Below are 21,254 nucleotides of genomic sequence, written 5' to 3' on the forward strand. Positions count from 1 at the left end.
TTCCACTTGTGAAAATAAAAAGTTGATAGATAGCGTGCTCTTGGAGAAGACACATTTAGTACCGTTCAAAAATAAATATTTCAAAATTGTTATTTTCAATAAAATACATTTCTTACGACCTAAAACTTGTGATATATGAATGAATGTGCATGAATCCACCCTGATTAATGCCTATAGGTACTTTCCTTGATATTGTGTGATAAACTTACCTGAAGATGCAGCACAACCATTTCAATCGGAACTTAAAACTTATTTTTCTCATCAACTAGTAATACTGTAAGATTTTTTTATAAACCTATGTTCTCGAGTGATTCTGCACTTCACTGTGCACAGGAATTCCTTTCTTCAGCTCCTTGGCCAATCTGAAACATAAGTAGGTTCAAATTGAGACTTTCTCATTGGTGAAAGTCAATTATCCTACCTTCTGAATTTCTCATTTTTAAATTCGCCAAAATATTGCAAATTTTCCAAGTATCATGCATTAATCATTTCAAAATCCACTCGTGACAAGTTGTCACAGTCAACTTAACAAATCTCGGTCCCACATACATTTTCCAATATATTCGAAATATATTTCAAACTTAAAATGTTTTGAAAACGGGAATATGTCATGACATACTGACAATAAACTGGAACTGTAAAATGTTAGGTTAGGCGACATATTTGATATACCGGTAACGGTATCATGCAACAGCATGAATAATAGGACGACGCAACGGTTCGAACTTGGCTCCCGTGGTTTGAAATGAAAAAATCTTATCCTCACTTCTTATGACGTTTTCTTCATAATAACCCAACATAGTATAATCTGACCTTTTAACAATTCACATCAATCCGAGTTCATAGCCGGAATTTCCGAGTTGAATGTCGAAAAAATATAATCAAAAGTTTGGAATCGGAAATATCAAAACAATAAATAGTATCGAACTCCCACGTTTTCGTACAACTGTTGCGAACTATTTGCAAAATAGAAAATGAAGTGTAGCCGGGAGCTAAGTTGCAACTGCCCCGATACACCATAAATACTCATTTAGTCATAGTCACTGAAGATCATGTTTGCAATGTTTCTTGTTGAACGGTAGAGGTTCGGACTTCCATTATATCGAAAAGATGATTCTGTTCAACTATTGTTTAACAGATAAAACTATTGTTTTTCAGTTCAACTATTGTTTAACAGATAAAACTATTGTTTTTCAGTGTCAAAGCTATTTTCCGTTTTTTTTGGCCGTGGTTTGAAGGATTATATGTCTGACGTATCGTCTAATACTGCGGTTGACGTTATCAAAGGCGAAGAGGTAACGGTCGAAGTGCTCGAGTTGTTCTCAAGGCAGAAACTACAACGCTGGAATTTGTATACGATTTTATATCATAGGTGGACGTGGTTTCGTTTCTCTCAATTGAATTAAATGATCTAATTTGTGTATAATCAAATACAAGTAGTTAGTTGATGGTATCATTCGCCCTGATTATTGATTTCCATGATTTTTTCCCTGATATTTCAAATGTGGGTATTCTATCAGTTGAAAGATTCTCATTTTTTATTCATTACCTAACGGGCAGGTACAAAATCAAGTAGATTTTTCAGTCCTCAAGATAAAATTGGTATTTATGCATATTCCATTGAATATGAAACTAAAACCAATATCCCACTCATTTTAAATCAGTTTATTCAATACAAATGTAACACGTTTAATAATTAAGAAATGTCAACAATTTATTATTACATTATAATATTATACTCCTATATGACGATAAGAAAAAAATGTTGCTGCATAAATTTGAATTTCTTTTTTGACAAGTTGAAAAAAAAATCATCAAAGGTAGATACCTAATAATCCATCTTCAGTCAATATCTACAAATATTAGGTACCCACTCAGATTTTGAATAGGTCAGTTTCATTCATAACTGAATTTTAAATTCATTTGATGATTTATGGGAAGAACTTTTTTTTACTATCAGTATAACTCTTGTCATTACAGTTAGATCAACATTTGGACATTACTAATGTCAGATATGCTCAAACAGTTAAATTGATATTAGTAATGGGGCGGTCATCTGCTTACCACGATGAATATATATTAATATGTAGGTTATTTTTAACGAGTAGAGTAGTATCTCGTTGCTCGTGAAAATATGTTCATAGGTTTTTGAGTTTAAAAGTTTAAAGGCTTTTAAGTTTAAAAAATTGAAGCAGGTAAATATATGTGACAGAGAAGCGTTGCTCGTATAAGTAAACGATTTAATGCAACATATATATATATATATATATATATATATATATATATATATATATATATATATATATATATATATATATACTGTTGTACATATAATAGTATATATAATAAATATTTCGTTTATATATGTGAGTGGGAAAGTAGATATTCAAATAACAGGGTGATAATTTTCAAGGGCATACACTTTTTTAAATGTTTTTGTCTGTAAAACTTCAAGTAGTTATTTTTTGGAATAGTTATCTTCAAAATACAAATTGTTATCCATTAAAAAACTTTGTATTTCATCTTTCCTTGAATTTTTATTCGGTACTTTGATGAGCTGTCGCGAATGATAGGAAGCGTCGTCAAGAGCTATTACATTATTCGCATCCAAATTTGGGACCAATTTGTTTTCAAACCATTCCTCAAAAATATTAGCTTTCATGTTTTTATGATAGTCCTCAAGTTTTTTCCACATAATTTCAAAGTATTCGGGACCCATCCTTTAATTACTCTGCAATGCACAATGATTAGTCGCGATCCTTTATTTGCAAGCATGTTAGGCGTACACATTCTCGAACCATCAGTCCACCCTTTCGTAACTGTGTCGTGAGTGTCATACCAAGTTTCGTCCAAATAGAAAATTTTCCGTTGTTCTTGTCTATATTTAGTTATTTGTTCTGAGTATTTGTAACGCAATTCCACTATTCTTCTGCTTTCCATAACTGGTTGACGTTTTTTCATTATTTTAAATCTAAATTCTAGTTTCTTTATCCAATTCTGAAGAGTTTTGTCGCAGCAGCTCACGTTATGGCCGAAAGTATTCAATTTCTTCCTTATGATTTCAATTATAGGTATCTTATTGCTTTTGTAACAGTCGTATATTGTTTTTTTCAATGATTTTATTAGATGCACATTTAAAGGTTTTGGTAATTCCGTATCACATCGCGTCTTGCCTTCATGAGGTTTGTTTTTGACTATTTTACGTACAGTTGAGAAAGGAATTTCGGTCAAATCTGATGTTGCTTGTAATAGTTTGTTTCCCTCGAAACCAAACTTGAGAGATGTAGATTCTTATATACATTGAAACATACTCTCTGTGTTTCAATATTCAAATGCATCCGAATCTTATTCACTGGTATCTCTTTTTCGCATTGTTCACCATCGCTATTGGAATCACTACACAGGAACAAGTCTGCGTTGTTATTACTATTAATAGTTGTCCAAGGACGCCACATTTAAAACAGATAACAAAAATTTTAAGTCATTATAACTGCACCAATATCGAATTTCAACACTTAAATCGCGATCAGTTCCTGAACTGAACATTGACAACACGACTCTTATAACCATCCTTGCATTCTATTCGTCACCGTAACATGACTTCAAAAATTAAATTTAATGACTCTTCAGCCAATCATAAAACTCGGTCAGTAAAAATCATCCAATACAAACGGCCAAGTCTACAGTCTACGTGGACTAGTTGACAGCGGCTTTATTTCTCTGTATTGGTTTTTTTGGCCTTTGAGACGCCGACAGCTTCAACTATGCACTATACCGGTTACTTCGACTATACCTGCTCTTATTGATTTTAATGACAGAACATTTCAGCTGCTATTCTATATCCTTCTTTATCACATGAAACAGTATGAGTAACGCTTCTCTGTCACACACATTTACCTGCTCCAATTTTTTAAACTTCAAAACCTGGCTACCGTTACCTATGTACATATTTTCACGAGCAACCCTATACTACTCTACTCGCAATTAAATTACTTACATTTCAATATATATTCATCAGAGCAATCACTAATATTGATTTATCTGTTTGTACGCGGCTACCAGGTATTAGGGAACAGAAAAAGGTAAGTAACCGATCAACTGCATATAGCATTTGTTGTATACTTTCGATTAAACTATGAGTCGTTTGGCAACCAAGACACTCAAATCTGAAAGAATAATCATTTTTTATAATTTTCAATGATCATAGCCATGAATATTTTTTTCACAAACATATTTTGTGTATTAAAATATAATTTTCACCTGATTATCAAATTGGTGAAGGTCGATCTTACTTGCGATCTTCTACTAATATCTCTGTAATCAGCCCACTGTCATAGTAAAAATCAACCAGCAAGTCCACTCCCACTACTTTCATTAATAAATTCACAAAGTTCTCGGTGACCTCGAAACGAAGTGCGGAGCCAATTTCGTTCTTTCACAATAGGCGTGCGCTCATACAAAAACGAAATTGAAGGATATTATAGAAGATTTTGTGGTAAATTTATAACCAACTACAAAAACTGAAAACCATAATAACAACAGCGATTAAACTGAACACAATATCAAATTCCGACCGTTTATTGTAACTAATCCGATGCCCGTGGTACCGTCAAATCCTTCGATACTACAGCACTGAACGCGTTGGATGAGAATCTCAACCTAAGAGCGGTTGAAGGTCCCCGGCAACTCGGGCGGATCACGTGGTAAGAAGCCTACTGGTTGTATTATTCTACTGATCCACTGCTATATAGTGCATTTCTTTAATGCCCGTCCCCCCTTTTATTTTTTGAACTGATCAACTCAAAAAATTGAAATTTGGGATAATGAACTTAATACATGAATACTTTATTTTGAAGTGAAATTGACAGATGATACTTTTTGGGCGTCATCTGGGAAAAAAGATTAAATGGAAAGGGGGGTCTTGTGACATATCTTTTTGGAGCTCCTCACAAATGCTTCACAACCCTAGAATATAATGTCAATATTTTCAATTGCTACAAAATGGCGGAACTTTTAATAATGGCCTGAATACATTGATATTTAACTACATAATATGAGGTAATAAGCTTGAGGTCAGTTCAGAAGATGCACGAAATGGTTGCCTTGAACTACTTGACATATGAACAGCCTATCCGATATTTCATGCCGAACATTTTCGAACACAGTAACGTCAATATCTCTACAAATATTTGTTAATTTCTGACAAATATCCAATATTGAATCAGGTTCAGTTTCGTATACCTCTTGCTTCAGATATCCCCATAAAAAGTCCAAAGAGTTAAATCTGGTGAGCGGGCTGGCGATTCTGTAGGACTTCAATGGCCAATTCAACGACCGGGAAAAGTAGTATCCAAATAGTTTCTTATTTGTCTGTAGTAATGTGATGGTGCTCCATCTTGTTGGAATACAATATCCATATCGAATTCATTAGGATCCGCTTCGACGATTTCAGTGATGAGAGGGTCAAAGTAGTTTCCACAGCATATTCAAATACAGTTCTCCTGTTGAATTTTGATCAATAAATAGAGGTCCTACAATATGGTTTCCCAATATTCCCACCCAAACGTTAATGCCGTTTGAAAAAAATGTACATTCGTCACTAAAACAAGTATTGTGAAGATGGGTAGGATGCCTTGCAATGGTTTCCGTCATGATATCGCAGAATTCTGTTCTTTGATCAGGGTCATCTTCAGTTAATTGGTGTACCATTTTAATTTTGAAGGATGATACCTATTTCTTTTCAAAAGTCTCCACACAGAGGACACCTCATAAGCATTCGCGACGGAATAAGTAGACTGTTCAGGATTTACTAACATCTCACCAATTTGTACTTGCTGTTCTTCCGGAATGAACGGATGACCTGGGGGCTTTTTGGAACACGTTCATTGAAAATCCTTTCGGTCTCGTGAAAGTTACGCATTGCACCGTAAATGAACATCGCTTCAATTTTTGTTTCCAATGGACGAGAATTGACCATTTTAGAGATTGTTGACGTGGTACCTTTCTACTAGTGAAACCGAAAACTAAATAAGAATATTTTAACTGAACAATGATGTTCATTTTTTGTCGTTTTTATGAACAAAAAATAACTTAACAACCAAACTTAACAAACCTTATCGAGTTGGAATTGCCATATGGCAGATAAAAAGGAATATTTCTAGAAATATCGATATTAATGTGTTTGTCTTCAGGAAATTATTAAATGTTCCGCCATTTTGTAGTAGATGAAGATATTGACTTCATATTCTAGGGTTGTGAATTATTTTTTAGGACCTTCAAAATGATGCGTCACAATACCCCTTTTCTATTTAATTTTTGTCCCAGATGGTGCCCAGTCGCAATTTCGAAAGTTTCATCAGTCAATTTTACTTCAAAATAAAGTATTCATGCTTTAATTTCATTATCCTGAATTTCAATTACCTGAGTTGACCCGTTCAAAAAATAAAAGGGGAGGACATTAAAGAAATACACTGTATCTCCGGAATGAATTATGGAAAGACTGGCTCGAAATATGCCTTGAATCACAGTACATACAAATGTGCATTCAACCAAAGATGCATAGAAAGCCTGGTGTTTGAACCGATTCGATTTTGTTTTGTTAACAACAAGGATCTGCAAGGATCAATTCTGTGGCCTGTTTTGTTTTTAATATATTTCAAGCATTCAGTAAATGCTTGCTGATGACAACACTTTTACACATTGACAATGGACATAGAAATTAAAATTGATTTATCGAAAAACTTTGAACGTCATCATGGCAAAATCGATACACTTTCAGAAATCTTTGTGTATGTTTCAATCAAAAAGGACAATATGAATTGATTCGCAAGATTAAATCGAATTCGATAGTAAAAATGTTGAATAATCCAATAATGCGAAATTTTTTGGTGCCGTTCTATGAAAATGTATCATGGAGAAAACATATTAGAACAATAAGAAGGAAAATAACTCCCAAAATTGAAATTTCATCCAAAATGAAAAATTCTGTACCATTGAAATACTTGAAATTGATTTATTCTTCAATAGATTATTCAAACATTCATTATCTATAATATCAGCTCAAACATTCAAATCTGACTTTCGAAATTAATACTGACCGACACATCCATTTCACAAGATATTCAGGCAATCTAAAAGTATTGTAAATGAAAACAAAATTCTAAAAATTCCATTCATCATAAAGTTATCAAGTTTTATGATGAGCTGCCAAATACTTTTAAATGAACGAAAATTCCGAAATAATTTGAAAAAAAATTCTTTAAAAATGTATATATCTGTTAAAATATGTTTTTTCGTTGCTGTTACCCCCCTACTAATGAAAACTCTCAAAAGTCGAAATTTTCAATTCGTAGAATGTCTTAAATGGAAACAAAAAGTAGCAAACATTTTTTTGAATCATTCAGTCTTTCAAATATTTTTTAAATACATGGGGATTATTTTCTAAGAATACTGTCAACAACAGGAAACGATTACACATGATTCACTTTTCGGTTTCGATATATTGTTTGAATAAATAAAAAACTGTAATAACTTCAGGAAAATCAAAATAATATTGAAAAAATTAGTCTTCAGAAAAGAAATGGAAATATGAAATTTTTTTTAAATTAAATGTTCTACTTTTTTTTTTGTTTACACATTTTTTGATTTTGTTTTTGTATTTTTATTATTTTGTATGTGTTTTGGACAATGATATAATATTTATTACTTATATTAATTTATGAATTAACATATAAGTGTTTTATACCAGTGTAAGTGGTGTTTATTTATGCTGCAAAATAAAATATATGATCTATAGACATGAACACTTTTGTTATTGAAACAAATGTTATAAATTAATGTAATGTTATGTTGATCTGTCATCTTATGTGATTGTATGTTTATGTAATAAAAATATATTTTTACTTAAAAAAAAGTGAAATATCAAAAGAGGAATAAAAGAGTCAAGATTGAAGCATTGTGCATACCTGAAATGGGTGTAATAAAAGAGTAATTCAATAAACCTAATATCGCTTATTGAAAATATATTACTCAGAGGTTTAGAAAAAGAGCATTGCAAACAAAGCTGTTACAATAAAATTGGAGTAAAATTAGTTTAAACTTCCTTTGGGAATATTAAATGAATATATATTTTTTCATTTGCAGGGTTTCGGAGAGACAGCCAAAAATATAGTTCTAGTAGCTGCGCACGAGAAAGAACAGAAAGGCCTCAGCGGTGCTGTTGGCGGAGTTCTTAGGGAAATCCCCGCGACGATGGTAAGGCCGCTTATCGTCGTTACCGGAGCTACTCATGACATCATAGGGGGCGTCAGGAACCAGTTGGTTCCTGACGCCAGAAGAGAGGCCAACGAAAAGTGGCGCACAGATTTTAATGAATAATTTTGTGATAATACTTTTATAGTCTGAAGATGTGATCTATATTGCAATTTGTAATATTCTTTTATATATACCTCGATTTATACCATCGAAAGTTTTTCACTGAAGAGTTCGAAGAAGCTGATTCGTTTACTCTGTTGTGCTTTGGTTGTTCTTGAAGAGTTGTATTTTGTGTTCGAAAATTATTCGTAACTGTGAATGGAGTTGAAATATTGTCTATTCCTAAAGAAATAGAACTGAAGAGACATTTTATCGGATATTGTAGGTAATGAAGTAGGAATTTAGATTTTATTGAAAAATGTATGGCCAGCTATGGACAAGAGATGAACCGTATTTTTTTAATCATTGGCAATATTTAGAAAACCTGACAGTCTTCTGTCTATTAAAAATAAGGACAAATCAAATAATATTTTTTAGTTTGTAATGTTTGTCACCTAAACTTTCATTTTATTAAAAAATTTTCATATATAGGAGTTTCCTTTGAAAAACTCATACTTCCACATACTCCTCTCTGTTTACACCTTATAAAGTTTATTCTTTACGAAGTTGTCCTTACTCCAGAGTGTATTATATCGCCTAACAATATGCTTGTTCCACTTGAAAAAGCTGTGACCTTTGGAAAATTCATAATATTCATAATATTCAGTCTGACTGAGCTTTGCCATTCTACAATATTATAGTATTGATCAAATCAATATACTAAATATTTCTTTTTCACAAGATTCATAATTACTATTTTCTTTCAATCTCTAATTGTGCTAATCATAGGGTCATTTAAGAAAAAGCAAACTCACGGAGTCAGTGCCGGATTGAGCCAGCGCGGGGCCTATAGCAAATTCTGTCAAAAGGCAGAATGATATCTGATTCAACTTCATAATGGATGTTTGGAGTACAAACCGAATAGAAAAGCGTGTTTTTTGTATAATTTAATGTTCATACAGAAGTGGTTGCTTCAAAAGTTTTTTCTTTTGTGTAATTCAATATTTATATCAAAGTAGTTTTTTCGAGAGGGTTTTTTCTTTGTGTCTGAAAGTTATTTCTCTGCATGATCTGCACATCTTCACATATAGTTGATTTTGAATTTAATTGCATTCTTTCTTTTGAAAATTTTTACATTTTTTGTATACAGATTGAGAAGTAGAAAGCCAAAGCTTTTTTTTCCAAAATATGCTCTCTGAAAATATACCTCTTTCAACCTGATTTCTTTCTATTGTTTTTAATTGATCAGTAAAAATACAGATTTACGAAAACCATCAAGTCACCAATATTTTGCAAATATCAATCAATCAATCAAAATATGCTTCATTATCAAAGAATAACATCTTGTTGACAAAGCCTGTATAAATAAAATGAATCAAATTAAATTATATGAATAACATTCAGATAATTATTTACTTAGTATACATAGTATATGCAGTCACTACTTTATAAAATTGAATTGTTAAAAAGCAATCAGTCACTCATTTAAAATTTAAAATATAACAAACAATAGTAGGTTTATGATATCAAAATGTAAAGCTTTGGTATATTTATTATTAGTCTATTATATCCGCATAATATTCTTCCAAACTGTAATAGGTTCTATCGGAAAGAATTCTTTTTACAGCTTTTCTGAAGCCAGTGTTGGACTGTATATTTTTGATATAATTTGGAAGGTGGTTGTACATCTTGCAGCCGTTATATATAATAGAGTCCTTAACTAGAGTGGAATATGGTAAAGGTAGTTTGATATGGTTACTTTGGCGGGTGGCATATCTACTATCTGTAATGAAATTTTGTTTATGTTTATAAATGAGACACACTGTTTCAAGTATAAATATACACACTACCGTGAGAAGGTTATGTTGCTTGAAGTGAACTCTACATGAATCGCGAAATTTTAATTTACAGAGGTATCTCAGGGCTCTTTTTTGTAAAACAAAAACATTTTGATGAACATTTCCACTGCACACTCCACAGAATGGGATACCATATCGCAAATGTGACTCTATCAAGGAGTAGTATACTGACTTTGCGATTGTGTAACCTAGTTCGTTTGCAGCAATTTTTACAGCATAACAAACACACTGTTTTCAATGATCTGGTGGTTGATAGAAATATCAGATACTGCGCATTTGAAGGACACTATCTTGGTTTTTAATATATTGAAGGATAAACAGTTTGAGTCGCACCACTCTTTAACCTTTATTATATCTGAATTGATGACCTGTTGAAGATCAGCTTCCTTATCTTTATGCCATAGTATGGTGGTATCATCGGCGAATAGTGTGAAACTTTCTGAATTGTCAAGCATCGTCAAGTCATTGACATATAGTAAAAACAAAATTGGACCTAAGACTGATCCTTGCGGAACACCAAATTGTATATTACGTAAGCTTGACATTGTTTTTGTTTTTACTACTTGCGTGCGGCCAGATAAATATGTCGTAAATCATGAATGTGCCTTATTTCTAAATCCATAATGGTGAAGCTTTCGCAGCAGTATCTCATGATTCACACAGTCAAAAGCTTTCGATAAATCACAAAACACAGCCGCCGCAACTTCCCCATCATTGATTCCAGTATATATTTCATATAAAAGTTGAAAAATTGCATCATTTGTGTTCTTAGTGCACTGAAATCCAAACTGTTTGATGCTCAATATATCACACGCCTGCAAAAAGTCAAACATTCTTTTCTTAACGAGTCTTTCGATGATTTTGGCCACAGTGTTTACCAAGTAGTCAGTTCGTTTGATTTAAAGTGAACTGGTAGATTCAATACCACAATTTCCACAAGAAAATACAGGATACTCTTCATATGAACACAGAAATATAATAGTGATGAACTGAATTTATTTTGAACGTCATTTATATCATTCTCGGAGTACATGAAAAACTGCATACGCGGAATAATTTCACTGATAGTGCTTTGTGTGAAAGACATAAAAATTTACTGAGTTATTCCCTTTTTTGTTTGAGGTGCACTAGAAAAATCTTGGTAGCAAGTCGGATCTTTCCACCACAGGTGTCAATAGCTGGTTTTGAATGAAATATCACAAAATACAGGGTAGCCAGAGCCGTGTACCAAACATTTAATTCAAAACATAATATCCCATCCTTAACTTAACAACCAATTAAAACTATTCAAATCACAGATTCGGAAATTTCTACGTCGGTATAATCGGTGGCGAGTTCGCTCAACTCGACAAGCGATGACCCAGAGATGTCGTCGTCGATTTGGCACCATCGACGCATTGATTGTTCGTTTGAGTTAACTTTCGGCGGTTGGCGAATGAGGTCGCCTTTCTCCGAGTTTCAGGTGGCCGTCGTCACGATCCATCCCTGGGCGTTACGTTGGGCTACGCCAGGCCTGGAAGTCGGACGGGCGGCGGTTTTGGATGCAGACCGGCCATTGGGGCAGCGGGACCATCGCGAAAACGGACGAAGGGATGTCGTTTGTACTTCATTAGACGAGTTGCTCGGACTTTGCGCTGAAAAAATAATTCGCATTACATTCGATGGTTATTGTAGAAGTGAATAATTCATCAGGAACAATAAAGTGAACAAAAAAAGGGAAAACCCTTTGAACTATGGCTAGGTAGGTTTCTGTCATAAGTTTTTTTGCAATTTTAGTTATTTTCATCAAACTTTATACGCAGTATAACGGTACAGACTTCTTCTAAACTGAGCATTATCGAATTGCTTGTTCAATCTGAATTGAAAATATTTGTCAGGTTTAATTATTCAATTAGAAAGTGCTACATTTCGGAGTTTTTAAAAAAAACAATTCGGAGAAGTACTATGTTATTTATTAGGAAAATAAACATATAAAAATTGAACGAAACAACTATTACAACAACTGTTCAAAGTGACGACCCCCCATCAAAGAATTCCGCACCCGTTGAAAAATGCCCGGAGTGTTTCTTATCGTTTCGCAGCAAGCTTTGATGCGATCCCTCAACATTTACTCGTTTTCAATGGGGCTAGTATAAACTAGTGATTTTAGGTGTCCCCAAAAGAAAAAATCGACGGGATTGAGGTCCGGTGACCTCGGAGGCCAATGATCAGTGCATCCTCTTCCTATCCATCGTTAGGGATATGCTACGTCTAAAAAATTTCTTGCTATCACACTAAAATGAGCAGGAGCTCCATCGTGCATAAACCAAGAGTGCTTCCATAGGTTGAGGAAGCTCGTGTTTCAAAAAATGTAGGTAAGCATCTCCATTCAAACGCAAGGGGAGAAAATAGGGCCCAATTAAATAATCCCCAATCGTGCCTAACCATACATTAAAAGAGAATCTGCCTTGGAAATGAGTTTGCGTTATCGCATGTGGGTTATCTTCGGCCCAGATGTGGTTAGTATGGAAGTTCATGATACCATTTCTTGAAAAATTAGCCTCATCTGTAAAGAGGATTTTCGACAAAATTTGCGGGTGTTGTTCGACTTTTCTTTGAAGACATTGAGCAAATTCGATACATGATTGGAAATCACGTAGCGTAAGTGCCTGGACACGCTGAATATGATAAGGATATAATTGCTGTTCCTTTAAATTTCTGTAAACTGTCATGTGACTCACATTTAAAGTTTGACTAATTTTTCTTGTACTTGTCTTTGGATGTTGACTGATTTCTTTGAGAACCGCCTCCTCCAATTCTACAGTTCTTATAGTCCGTGGCCGTCTTACTGCAGAATTTATTTCAAAGCTCCCAGATTCGGAAAGTCGTCGAAAAAGATTCACAAATGTCACTGCACAAGGAGTCACGAGTTGGGGATACCTTTCCTGATAGATGCGTCTGGCCTCGCTTGAGTTTCCGTCAGCCAAGCCGTATAAAAAAACCATATCAGCCATTTCAGCATTCGTAAAGTCGGGCATGGTACCGAAAAATCACTTTATAAACTCCGAACTGGGAATTTGTCAATTAATAGTTAAGGATGTGATAGTGAACTTCAATTTTTTGAAAACAAACTTTCATAGCCTACTCGATTTAATTAACTTAATTTGCAAGCGGAGAGTGACAAAAATTATTGGAATTAAATTTAGCTATAAAGTAATATGCATCGATATAGAAAATTGTAAATATCTCGAAAACGATCACCTCCAGCGTTGTTGAGAAGATGTACCTTTTTTACTTGGAAAAGGTGTGGGAATTAGGTTTTTTCATAAAAAGTACCAAAAGTTTACACGTTGAAAAACCCCTGATACCGAATTTCATGCAAATAACTTATTTTTTGTAAGAGTTTGTTTCAAAAAGCGAAAAAAATTCAATTTCAACACCCCGTATCTCCGAAACGAAGCATTTTCGGACACAAGTTCATATAGACTTTTGTTTTCTTAAAATTGTCTCAGAAATACGTCACTTGAATATTTCAACGTACTTATGTTACACCCTGTATGTAATAATTCTTGACGGCGACAAGCACCACTGATACCCAAAATTAGGAAAATGGAGAAATAAAGAATATTGAAATTACTACTTGTCTTACAAAATTATGATTATATCTGTACCGTATAGAAAAAATCTGTTTCGATATCATCCCTTGTTAAAACTTTAGATTTCTTTCCTCAGTATCCGATGCCTTTGTTCTTAATGACCGGGACCAATTTTGAAAACTTCCTAATATCAATATTTTCCTTAACTTTCAATGTACTTTTCAACATTGAATATACACTTCATAATATACGTTCGATACCGAGGAAAAAAAATCAAAAGTTTATCAAGGGATGATACCAATAAATTCATTCGAAATGCTGATTACAAAACAAATTCATTTCATAAAGTACAGAAATAATCATAATGTTGTAAGATTAGTAGTAATTTCAATATTTTTTATTTGTAAGTTGTCCTAATTTTGGGTATCAGTGGTGCTGGTAGCCGTGAAGAATTATTACATGTAGCTATTGATGCCATTGAATATGCTAGATCTATGTTGATTGTTGAAATACCTGATACGAAGACCTATTGCGCAAGAATGTTTACTGTTTCAAATTCTGATTGTATTGAAATATACCGCAAGTAGTAAGTATAGAGCACTACGGCCTCCTCATACAAAAATTACCAGATTATTTTCGAAATATAGAGGAAATTTTCAGCTCGATTGCAAAATGGCACGGAAAAGACATGTATAAGAGCTGAACAGGTCACTGTTTCAGGAGAAGCTCTGTAACTCTTCTGGCCAATGCAGGGGACAACATTACATCCATATAACGTCACGCCTCCATAGCAGAAGTAGGTATAGAGGGTGTCCCATATAAGAGTCCGCGGGCAAATATCTGAAAAATGACAGGGAATATCCATATTTCGTGAAGGCAGATGATTTTGATGTCAAAGGATCCTCTTATTTGCCAAGCTATCCAGCAATAAGCGTTATCCATTAGGGCGTCGCGACACCGACGCCAATTTTTTTAAATGGTAACCTAGATTTCCCGATTCGGTTTTGGATTCTGCATTAAATTCTGAATTCAGCCATATAGCATATTTGTAGTTTTCCTTGAATATCGATGAAAAAAGGCAATTTCATTGCATATTATAAAGAGGGCCATGAATAAGTCGAAATGAATGCAATAATACGAGTTTGATAAAATGAATCCATCAGTTATGATTTCATTGTCTGTTCAATTTTATCTAGTTGCGGATTTATGTACAAATTAAAATAAATGTTTCAAATTACCAAAAAATATGTTACTTTAACCATAACTCGACTAAAATGATGATAACGAAATCAATTAGTGATAACAAGAACCATTTTAGAAGTGTTCGAACTGCCTCCCTTCACGTAGAATACACATATTGCATCTTTGTAGTACTTCCTGATTCGTGACAGCTAAAAGCGTCTCTCGCGTTATGGAAGCACAAACATTTGTGATACTATTTTTCAAATCTACATTTTGTGGACGTCGCATATAAACTAAGTCTTTGATATATCTCCATAAAAAGAAATCTAGTGGAGTAATATCTGGACTTCGAGCTGGCCATGGTATTGGACCCTTATTGCCAATCCATGTCTCATTAAAAGTATCATCCAAATATTGGGTAACTATTCTATTATCATGTGGAGGTGCCCCATCTTGTTGAAACCACATATTCAGTCGAGTTTGTATTGGTAAATTCTCCAAGAGATTCGGCAACACATGTAGAAAAACTAAGTACCTCTCCCCATTGAGAATTTCTTCGAAAAAATGAGGTCCTATCAAGTAACCATCAATGATACCGCACCAAACATTAACCCCCCACAGAGACTGAAATCTCGTTTCTTGCACACAATGAGGGTTCACGTCAGACCAATAGTGACAATTATGTTTGTTTATTATACCGTTGTTATAGAAACGGCTTTCATCACTCCATAATATTTATGACAACCATTCAATGAAGTTCAATGTTCTATCAGCATCTCCTGAATATGGGAATATATTTTAGTTATCAAAAATAAAACATGAAAATTATTACCTGGATGTAGTCCTTGAACCAAATGTATTTTGTATGGATGGAATTTGTTTTTTGACAAAATACGTTGTATTGACGATTTCGAAATGTTACAATGCATTGCTAGTTGTTTGGTAGAACTATATGGTTCCAACACCATTTCACCTAGCACTGCAACAGTGTGATTCTCATCAGAAGGCGTTTTTGGTTTTTTTTCGCTTCCGTTCATTAAAACATCAATTTCGTGCCAAAGATTTGGCTAAGCCAGCGAATGTTTTGTCTGAGGGTAATTTTCTGTCAGGGTACCGATTAGCGTATATTCTCCTTCTTGCTTCGTCATAAATACATATCATATCCAACTTTTCTGCATTTGAAAATTGAACCATTTTTCAATTTTATGAAAAACCAACACAAAACTGAATACAATTTCGTCAAATCTGACAGGTCTTCTAACAGATCGATAAATACATTATTGCATTTATTTTGACTTATTAATGGGCCTCTTTATAATACGAAATAAAATTGCCTTGTTTCATCAGTATTCAAGGATAATACGAGTGTGCTATATGGCTGAATTCAGAATATAATGCAGAATTCAAAAACTAATTGAAAATACTGGTTTACCATTGAAAAAAATTGGCGTCGGTGTCACGACGTAAATAAGAGGACCCTTTGACACCAAAATTATCTGCTTTCACGAAATATAGATATTCTTCTCCATTTTTCAGATATTTGCCTGCGGAGTTTTATATAGTACACCCTGTATATAGAAGATAGTTTGAAAAATAAAATTGAGATTTCTAAAAAAAATTGAATTGCCCATTTCCTTCCAAACAAGTTGGAATATCTGATAAAGTTGTGGAATCAACTCTTCAAGAAATATCTAACGTTTCTAATCAGCAGCAATGTAATTGTTTAAACTTCACTATCAATTATTATTTCAATGAATTAAATTGTGTTATGATGAATGGTCGATTAATAATTTACTCTGTTAGAAAATCCTTTAAAAAGTGATATTTCGTGTTTAGTTTGTGAATTATTTTGGCAGTGTAAAAAAATTAAACATTTACGCATCAATAGAGATGCAGAAATGTCATGTTTTTTGGCAGTTGTACAAAAAAGGGTTTTTTGTTGTTCACTCGAACGATTATGGATATTCTCAATGGGATTATGAGTCATGTCATGATACTGTTAATTTCTATTTTGCAGTAACTGATTTCACACAAGAAACTTGAAACAATCGATTTCAAAACTTCCACACATTTGAAGAATATTCCGATGTTGATATTAAAAAGAAACTACGGGATGAGGTTTGTACAATTGTTGTTCCTGCATAGGGTGAAATGGATGCTGAAGACATAAGAAAACAAGCTTTCCTCGATAAAATTCTTCAATACTTTCAATACAACGCCCCAAAATATTATATACATCAACAACTGTTCAGACTTTTCAGTTGGTGGCCTGCGCAACCGCACCGAACCGAACAGTTTTGTTTGAGTAGTGTGCCCCCACCCAACCCAATCAGACTAAACTATCAGCCGATAAAAAGTCTGTAGTGTGCGGTTGCCCTTAATCTATGAATTTATAAAATATACCTACTTCTCAGTAATATTGCACCCCCTGCAGCTGGTCTGTAATTCTTGGTAGATGCGGTATAATGTCGTAGCAGCAGCCTTGGTAGCTCCCTGTTGAAGGTCAGATATATCCAAGGGTTGACACAACTATTGAGGCTGTATAGCAGCATGATGATCGTGATGACCGAACCTTAGATAAGAGAAAAAAAATCATGAAAGTCTATGTAACAACGATCAATCATTCATGTTCTTACATGATAGACTGGAATATAGTGAATTACATGGTTGACAGAAAGCTGTTTAAACGATTTCTCAACAAAAAAGTTAGAATTCCACCCCTTCCATTCAAAAATGTAAACGGCGTGTATATAGAATGCAAAACAATTATATGACATGTAAAATTTTGAGATTAGTAAACTAACTTCTTACGGAAATAAGGTGGTTATGGTACTATGAGTAAATAAACTTATTCTGAAACTGGTTTACAATTTGTGAAATTCAGTGAGATATTGTCATTGACATTTTCAATATTTTATTGGGTAATACAAGTCTAGTTCATCGTAAATCAAGGAAGAAATGTTGCTTTAGAACATATTTTTCCATTACACGTGAATAACCACATCGATGAAAGTTGTAAAATGTATATAGATGCTTTGAGGCCAAGAGCTATTTGATACAAATTGGACACTATCTAGCTTATTGTTAACCATGCAAAGACCATACGATACATTTAAATATAACACAGGTGAACCACTTGATTCAAGTTGGTATTGATGATACATTTTGATTGAGAAAGTTAATAATATGTATAAATGTTTCTATCACAGGTATAGAGACCCTGGCTCGGAGAACCAGAAGTGGTTGAGGAGTGACAGTACCACTGACACCAAAAGCATCGATATCGAAAGAAAAAATCAAATGTCACTTCGGTGATAAGATTCCACTCTCAGAACCAGATCTGTAGCAGTACTCTGTCGGCAGTTAGGTCCAGCAATGCAGTCATGGTTCAGCCTAGTACCACTGATGAGGTCTATAGCGTGTCAACATAGCACTTGAAATAGTTCAACGAATAATTCGCTTGACGTGGTTAGGCATCAATCCTCACCTACGACCATAATTTGCAATTTAACGAATGAAAGTTGACGTATATGAGGATTATTTTTAAAAATAACATAGAAATTTAATTTGTTCTAGATTTGGAAGACTTTCAATCTAACTGTGGAAATATTCTGGCATGGTGTTGGAAATGCAGAAAAGTAGATCAATCTGAGAATCTCTCTTGAAATTTCCAGTGCCACATTTTCAAGGAAAGTCAAATAATTAGTTTTTTTTCAATCTATTCACGAACATATAAGAGCGAGCGATCTAATTTATTGTAATCCGTTGCCATAAATCTACAGAAGGACCCGGCCCTCTTCTTAATGGCAATTTCATCCTCAATTTAGTTCCCAATTTACTGAAAGAAAGCTACAAACCATAATTGATAATATTTTTGTAATTTTAACATATTACCAAACAAAACCGTTAGAAGATCAGATTGAATATACATACAGTGTGTCTCACTTCTCATGGAAACACCCCCGTATCTTCCGTAATATTCGAGGTAGAACGATGAAACACCCCATTTTTTACGGTAAAACATATTAGGCGGCAAAATAGGCTCAAAATTCCTTCAGATTCATGATCAGGACTATCAACTTACTACGATTACACTTTTTTCCTGAAAAAATTTCAGTCTTGAAAAATCTGAATTTGTCTCACTTCTCATGGAAACACCCCCGTATCTTCCGTAATATTCGAGGTGGAACGATGAAACTCTCAGGACTGATGGAAATGCTCAAAATGCACCTAACGCCACCTGAATGGGGTTGGCCAAAGTGATATACATTGTCCGCCACTCGCGATGGAACACCCCATTTTTACGGTAAAACATATTAGGGGACAAAATAGGCTCAAAATTCTTTCAGATTCGTAATAAGTACTACCAATTTACTACGATTACACTTTTTTCCTGAAAAAATTTCAGTCCTGAAAAATCCGAATTAGTTTCACATCTCATGGAAACACCCCCGTATCTTCCGTAATAATTGAAGTAGATTTTTTTTTGGTTTTGACATCAAAACATGAACGAAATTGTTTAAGAGAAACTCGACTTTTGTTTTCACATAAATAATTTATTTTTTATTTTGTTCTCAGGAAAGTTATTCCTACTCAATAAGAAAGAAAATGGTAATTTTGTAAGAGGAACGGAAACATCAGTAATCAGTGAGGTTTTAGGATGGTTAATGTTAGTTCATATTCTCATTTTTCCATTATTTGAAAAAAACAAGGATATTTTGTGGCGAAAAATGTTATGTAGTTCAAAATCCTTTCGAAGTACTACTTTCCAAATCACATTTTCAATTAAAAAACAAAACAATCAATTTCAAAGGATTCAACTGTTGACCATTTTATATTTTCGTGCCTTTTATGAAAATTCCCTCCAATCAAACAAATTTTTCTATGCGCCTTCTATTATTTCCTCCAACTCTTCTCAGTTCTCTAGGTGTGATTTCTCTACACGCTTGTATAATTCTTGAACGGAAATCTTCCTTATTTGTTGGCCTATCCTTATAAACTTAATTTTCAAGTTTCCCCATTAATAAAAATCCAGTGGAGTTAAATCTGGGAATCGTGGTGGCCATACTACGAGAGGGCTATTGGGTCCTATTCATTTCATAGGTAGATTCCTATTCAACCAAACCCTTGTTATGCCACTATTGTGAACTGGTGAACCATCTAACTGAATCATGCTGTGTCTCACATCCAAAGGTAGTTCTTCCAACATATCGGAAAATGCATTTTCGAGAAAATCAACGAACAGTCGTCCGTTTAAATTTTGATAAAAAAAAATTGCCCGATAATGTTTTCGTTCAGGATACCACACCACACATTAATTTTCTGAGATATTTGGTCTTTACAATTCACCACCCGATTTGGATTTTGTTCAGCCCAAAACCTCATGTTCTGGGAAGATACAACACCATTCGTGGTAAAGGTAGCTTCATCACTGTATAAGATATACTTTAAAAAATTCCTGTCATTGAGATAATTTCCCTGCATCCATAAACAATACTCCATACGGCGGATTTCATCTCCTTCGTGCAAAGTATGTAAAAATTTGGGTTTGAACGCATGCATTTTATGCCTCTTTAAACATCTCCATATTTTACTGCGGCTCCTATTGAGTTGAAGTTTAGTTTCTCAAACTAATTCTAGGATCAGCTTGATCAGCAGAATTAAACAGTTTTCGAGATGTGAACCTTTGAATATAGATTTTTTCCATTTTTTGCAGTTTTTGCTCATCAATCGAGAGCTCTCACTCCTGGTTGGGATAGAATTTGGATGTTCAGCAACCAGAATTAGTTTTACGAATAATCTTCTTCAGTTATAATAGATGCCGCCATCGATAATTTTTCATACACTTCACTTCACACTATCTCGACAATCTGAGAATGTGGTGCTGTGACATTTTCCTCAGATAGGCTCAAAATTGATGATAGCATCTATGATAGCATCTCACAGCATCTGTATCTTTCATACCTGAGAGTACTCTCCAGATAGAATGAAGGGGTTCAGGTATAGGAAGCGAACTATTTTGCACCGTAATATGTTTTACCTACAAAATGTGGTGTTCCATCGCGAGTGGCGAACAGTGTATATCACTTTGGCCAACCCCATTCAGGTGGTACGTGCATTTTGAGCATTTCCATCAGTCCTGAGAGTTTCATCGTTCCACCTCGAATATTACGGAAGATACGGGGGTGTTTCCATAAGAAGTGAGACAAATTCGGATTTTTCAGGACTGAAATTTTTTCAGGAAAAAAGTGTATTCATAATAAGTTGGTAGTCCTGATCATGAATC

At 34.0% G+C, this 21,254-nt stretch overlaps 2 protein-coding genes and 1 long non-coding RNA gene across 8 annotated transcripts in view; 1 reads left to right on the top strand and 2 right to left on the bottom strand.

Annotated features, from left to right (window-relative positions):
• The window catches only part of LOC141487294 (uncharacterized), a 32,220-nt gene extending 31,576 nt beyond the window's left edge, over window positions 1–644 (bottom strand). Inside the window, exons 1-2 of the long non-coding RNA XR_012468314.1 lie at window positions 422–644; window positions 210–362 (exon numbers count right to left, since the gene is read on the bottom strand). This is a non-coding gene — a long non-coding RNA (uncharacterized lncRNA). The remainder of the gene's footprint in view (window positions 1–209; window positions 363–421) is intronic.
• Atg2 (Autophagy-related 2) overlaps window positions 1–8,839 on the top strand; it is a 151,450-nt gene extending 142,611 nt beyond the window's left edge. For all 3 annotated transcript variants that reach the window (XM_074186199.1, XM_074186200.1, XM_074186201.1), the window contains one exon: window positions 8,143–8,839. In XM_074186199.1, coding sequence (XP_074042300.1) covers window positions 8,143–8,376 — 234 coding nt within the window. In that variant the 3' untranslated portion in view covers window positions 8,377–8,839. The remainder of the gene's footprint in view (window positions 1–8,142) is intronic.
• Window positions 8,840–11,415: 2,576 nt separating this feature from the next.
• ITR (inotocin receptor) overlaps window positions 11,416–21,254 on the bottom strand; it is a 275,665-nt gene continuing 265,826 nt past the window's right edge. For all 4 annotated transcript variants that reach the window (XM_074186496.1, XM_074186497.1, XM_074186498.1 and 1 more), the window contains 2 exons: window positions 17,376–17,540; window positions 11,416–11,845 (listed from right to left, as the gene is read on the bottom strand). In XM_074186496.1, coding sequence (XP_074042597.1) covers window positions 11,670–11,845; window positions 17,376–17,540 — 341 coding nt within the window. In that variant the 3' untranslated portion in view covers window positions 11,416–11,669. The remainder of the gene's footprint in view (window positions 11,846–17,375; window positions 17,541–21,254) is intronic.

The sequence above is a fragment of the Leptinotarsa decemlineata genome, unplaced genomic scaffold, assembly GCF_025532065.1.
Source record: "Leptinotarsa decemlineata unplaced genomic scaffold, Ldec_3_MD MMD2_tig00078422_RagTag_RagTag, whole genome shotgun sequence".
Lineage (NCBI taxonomy): Eukaryota > Metazoa > Arthropoda > Insecta > Coleoptera > Chrysomelidae > Leptinotarsa > Leptinotarsa decemlineata.